The 5105-nt window shown below is 65.0% G+C and overlaps 1 protein-coding gene across 1 annotated transcript in view; it reads right to left on the bottom strand.

Annotated features, from left to right (window-relative positions):
• The window catches only part of EMIHUDRAFT_468925 (hypothetical protein), a gene marked incomplete at its 5' end in the record, with an annotated part of 3990 nt that extends 888 nt beyond the window's left edge, over positions 1–3102 (bottom strand). The window contains 6 exons of the mRNA XM_005779325.1: positions 21–89; positions 393–509; positions 987–1081; positions 1616–1727; positions 2655–2813; positions 2890–3102. Of these exons, the coding sequence (XP_005779382.1) occupies positions 21–89; positions 393–509; positions 987–1081; positions 1616–1727; positions 2655–2813; positions 2890–3102 (765 nt within the window). The remainder of the gene's footprint in view (positions 1–20; positions 90–392; positions 510–986; positions 1082–1615; positions 1728–2654; positions 2814–2889) is intronic.
• Between the last annotated feature and the right edge of the window lie 2003 nt (positions 3103–5105).

Genomic DNA, 5105 nt, shown 5'->3' with positions numbered 1-5105 from the left:
GGGGGGGAGGGGGTGGAGACCTCGTTCGGCGTGGCGGCGCCGGTCAGCGCGCCGTCCGAGCTGCTCGAGTAGACTAGGTAGTCGAGCAGCTGTTCACAGCAGCAGGTGTGAAGACGGCGAGCTGCCAGGAGGGGACGTGCGTGCCACATCTCGTCCTCCTCTTGTTCAGGTCTCGTTCTCATCGCGTCCTCATCTCCCCCATATCTCGTCCATGTCTCGGCCGCATCCCCGCGTCCTCTCGGCACATCTCCCCATCTCTCCCCACAGCTCCCCATATCTCCCCACATCTCCCCCATATCTCCCCACATCTCCCCATATCTCCCCCGCGAGCCCGGCGCCGCTGTCTAATGACCAGACACAGGCACTACTACTACGGCGGCAGAAGCGGCCACGCTCGCCTCGTAGCTGTCGCCGTCCGAAAAGATGGCGGCCAGGTCGTTTGTGGAGGTGTCCCAGGTGTATGGGCCAATCGCCCCCGTCGCGCACGCCGCGGGGAGGTCCAGGCCAACCTACATGGTGAGCTACATGGAGAGATGCACCATCAGGGCGGGAGTACAGTAGCGCGCAGAGTTTTCAGAGCACCACACGTGAACTAAAAAGGGCCGAAGACGAATCGCGCAGGAGCATTCGGAGCACCACACGTGAGTGCGAATACGGTCGAATACGGTCGAATGCGGTGCACCATCAGGGCGGGAGTACAGTGGCGTGCAGAGATTTCAGAGCACCACACGTGAACTAAAAAGGGCCGAAGACGAATCGTGCAGGAGCATTCGGAGCACCACACGTGAGTGCGAATACGGTCGAATGCGGCTGGTTGCGTGTCCTCTCGAGCGGAGGACAGCTGAATCAGCGAGTGCAGCGGAGGACGCGTCCTCTCGAGCTGGGGTACAAGAATGCCTCTTCCGCTTCTTCGCTCCGCGCTGCCAGATATGGGGGAGATACAGGGGAGATATGGGGGGATCTTCCGCTTCTAGGCCGCCCCGCACCGCGCCCATCTTTTGGACGGTGAGCTGGTCGGTGATGAGGCTGCAGTCGGGCGTGGCGGAGGCGGCCGCGGCGTAGGCGTCCTCGTTGAAGTCGCCTGGAGGGGGGGGGGGGGGGTGTCTCACCCGGATGGCGGAAGGGACTCAGGTAGGTGTGTGTGTGTGTGTGGGGGTGATGCCACGTCTCTCTTGATCAGATCTCATCGCATCACACACACACACACACACACACACACACCTCGCTCGAGTCTCTCCCTCTCGATCTCGGATGATCTCGCCACCACAGCCCTATCACGCTCTTGTAGGGCCAGGGCGGACAGGAAGGGGCCAAGCGGTCGAGGAGGAGGGATGGCTAGGAGAGGAGGGAGAGTTCGTTGTGGGAGGGGTTCTTAAATGGGACACGGCCCTCATCACGCTCTGGTAGGGCGACACCTCGCCTCGGACATGCGAGGCCCGAGGCGGAGGAGGAGGGGTGGCTGGGCGAGTGTCACACAGTGCCAGGAAGGCTCGGGGAAGTGTCTAGGAATGGCCCGCCTCCGGACAGTGCCAGGAAGGCTCGGGGAAGTGTCTAGGAATGGTCCGGAAGTGTCTAGGAATGGTCCGCCTCGGGGAAGTGTCTAGGAATGGTCCACCTCCCATCACGACGCTGTACGCGAGTCCGGCACCGCCGAGGGCAGCGGCGACGGAGTCTTTGAAGGCAGCAATCTCCGACATCTGGTACGTCCGGATGTCCTCCGCTGTCACCTGTTCACGCGGCAACAGCCGTGAAGACACGCCGCTTCCGCACACGCTCCACAGAGCCGACATGTCCGAGATGTGTCCGAGATGTCCGAGATGTGTGCGAGATGTGGACGGGAGATGGTCGAGAGATGGCCGAGAGATGCAGTTGGCTAGGCGAGCCCGGAGGGGGTGGTGGGGAGCAGTAGGAGTCTCACAGGCAATCTCGGGTCGTCTCGGGTAATCTCGGCCAATCTCGCGCACCCCAAAGTCGTACTCGGGAAACGCGTGCAGGTCGATCACCACGGCAAAGACGCCTAATGCCGCGAGATACCCCGAGATCAGCCGAGATACCCCGAGATGCCCCGAGATGCCCCGAGATGTCCCGAGATCAGCCGAAGTGCCACGAGATGCCCCGAGATGCCCCGAGCTGCCCCGAGATACCCCGAGATGCCCCGAGATGCCCCGAGATGCCCCGAGCTGCCCCGAGATACCCCAAGATGCCCCGAGATGCCCCGAGATCGCATCTTGCACTGCGCGCGCTCACCGTCCGCCGGCTCAACCAGCACAGCCGTGTAGCCGGCCGGCGCCGGCAAGCCGTGCGCGCACCAGTTTTGCTTCGCCACGGAGAGGAGGGGGAGGCGCGAGAAGGTCACGAGCCCGCCTGCGCTCGCACGACGTCGGGGTGATCTCGGGTGATCTCGTGTGAACACGTGTGACCTCGTGTGACCTCGTGTGATCTCGTGTGATCTCGTGTGATCTCGTGTGACCTCGTGTGATCTCTGGAGATCTCGGGTAGTCTCGGGAGAGATCTAGGGTGATCTCGGTTAGCAGAGAGATCTAGCGTGATCTCGTGTGACCTCGGGTGAACTCGTATGATCTCGTGCGATCTCGTGCGATCTGGTGTGATCGCGTGTGAAGGAGCCCGCCGGAGGCGAGGCCGGTCAGCGAAACGAAGCCCTGCTTGTCCGCCAGGTCAAAGAGCGGGCCTGGCGCGTCGGCGCACTGCGGGTCCGACGCCGTAGGCGCGGAATCGCCCGTGCTGTGGACGAACCCTCTCGCGGAGAGCGCCGCGGTCACGTCTGCAAAGTTCTCCGCGGCGGTTCCGAGCTCCTGCGGCGAGCGAGTGAGTCGATGGGCCAGGGTCGGGCGCTCTCGGCGCTGCGGCAGCGGCGGTGGAGGACGCGACATGGGTAAGCGTGCGCAGCCGCGCCTGCGCAATGATGACATCCACCGAGTCGAGGTCAGGGAGGCCGCTGTACGCAGACAGATTGGTGCCGCTGATGGCGTCGGCTATCAGGCCGAAGCGCGTGGCGCAGTTGTCGCATCCCGAGAGCGGAGCCACGTCGCGGCAGGCAAAGTTGACGGTCAGCACCGTCAAGGTCGTGGCGGTCGACGGCATGCGCCGGGCTCACAGCCACGCACACAGCGAGCAAAAAGCGCGCGCGGCGTGCGTCCCTTGTGACGTGTTGTCTTTTTTTTTTTTTTTACGATTCACTTCGAGAGAAACAACGCTAGGCGGACATAAGGGGAGTGACAGTTTGGTACACAGACGAGTACTCCATGTGCAAGAACGCAGATAAAGGACTGGGGGTGTTCCGGCCCACAAGTCCGGCTCATGCGCCCCAGCCAGGCTGACCATCTACCGCACGGGCCACTTCCGCCCCCTCGCTCCCGACCCATCCACCTCGCCTCGGGCCGCGCCGCGCGATCTCGGGCGATCTCGCGCTATCTCGGGCGATCTCGGGGCCGCGCCGCGCTATCTCGGGCGATCTCGGAGCGTCGCTCGCGCGGCGGCACACCTGCTCAAAAAAAGGAAGGGCCCGTTGTGGGGTGGATCGGGTCGGGGCGGGTCGGGGCGGGGTTGCTTGGGGCGGGTTGGGGCGGGGTTGTGGGGTGGGGTGGTAATGTCGGGGTGGGGAGTGGGTGGGCGCCGGAGTGGGAGTGGTGTGGCTGCTCCTGTGGTGCGGGCGACGGCTTCTGAGGAGAAGCCGTCGCCCGCGCCTTCCCTTTCGCGCGAATCGTGTTGTGCGACCGCCTTTTGTAAAATTCTTTTTCAGGGGTGAGGGGCTAGGGTGATTAGAGTTCTTTTTAATCCTTCCATGTACTTAGGTTACCACCAACACCTCGGAGCCGGACCTCGATATCCAGATACCCCGGCGCTGCGCATGCGTCCAGCGGCAAGGAAGAAGAAACCACCCACCACCCACCCACCTACGTCAAACCCCACCCACCCACGTCAAGCCCACCCGCCCGCCCACCAAACCCCCGTGCGCCCCCACCGTCGCTGTACGTCGTGCTTCGCTCCTTCGCAGCCGCAGGGTCTGCTGCCCTCTGCCGTGCTCAGGCGGCGGTCCCGCCAGACCCTGCGCCCTTGCCGCCCGGCCGGGGCTGGAGAGGCTCATTCGAGGTCGATGCCGCGCTCCTCGCACACGGCCACCAGCTCAGGCTGCTCCGTGTTGTCCACGACGAGCTTCTGCACGCGAGGGGATGTGCGATGAGCATTAGGCGGGGGAGGGGCGAGTGGCGAGGGGGGCGTCTCGCGCCTTCAGGCTCGGGGCGGCCCCCTCCTTGAGGGCGGCGGCCAGCGCCTTGCAGCCCTCGTCGCCAATCTTGTTGCGCTGGAGAGAGAGCGTCTCGAGCCGCGGCGCTGCCCCCTCCTTGCCGAGGGCGGCGGCCAGCGCCTTGCAGCCCTCGTCGCCAATCTGGTTGTAGCTGAGCCAGAGCGTCTCGAGCCGCGGCGCTGCCCCGCTCGCGAGGACCTCCGCCAGCTGCGCCGCCTCCGCGTCGCCCCAGCCGAGGCCGGCGTAGTTCAGCTCGGTCGCCTTGCCAAACTGCTCCTTGAAGGCGGCCTCGTACAGCCGCTTCACCAGCGGCTTGTCGTCCTTGCCGTTGGTGAAGCTCTTCGTCTCCAGCTCCGCCGCGAACGCAGACGGCAGCAGCGGAGGGCGCCGGCCGCCGTCCTGGATGCAGTCGAGGGTGAGGCTGCCGCAATCATACTCCTCGCCGGCGCGCATCTGGCCGAGGTCAAGCGAGAGGTAGCCAGCCTTTGTCAGGCCACCCCAGCTGCACTCCGTGTAGCACCAGCCGCGGTCAAAGTACTTGGCCACGTTGGTCCCCTCGGCCTGGTCCTCCGCCTTGTGGCCGTCCGGGAAGGAGGTCAGCCGCAGCACGCGTGTGTACGGGTGGGAGTAGAGCGTGCCGAGGCAGCCCAGTCCCTGCTTGAAGAGCACGTTCTGCTCCTCGGTGCGCATGACGCCGTTGGCGGGGTCGGGGTGCTGGTGCAGCGAGCCGAAGTCCCAAAAGACGCCGAGCCGCGGGATGTACGGAGAGGTGAGCAGGGCCTTGAGCGCCCTTGCGACGCGGTTGAGGTTGGCTCCGAGCGGGTCGGGGTGGTCCTTGGTC

Source organism: Emiliania huxleyi, assembly GCF_000372725.1.
Source record: "Emiliania huxleyi CCMP1516 unplaced genomic scaffold EMIHUscaffold_232, whole genome shotgun sequence".
In the NCBI taxonomy this organism is placed as follows: Eukaryota; Haptophyta; order Isochrysidales; family Noelaerhabdaceae; genus Emiliania; species Emiliania huxleyi.
This window is presented reverse-complemented; position numbering and strand designations above follow the sequence as displayed.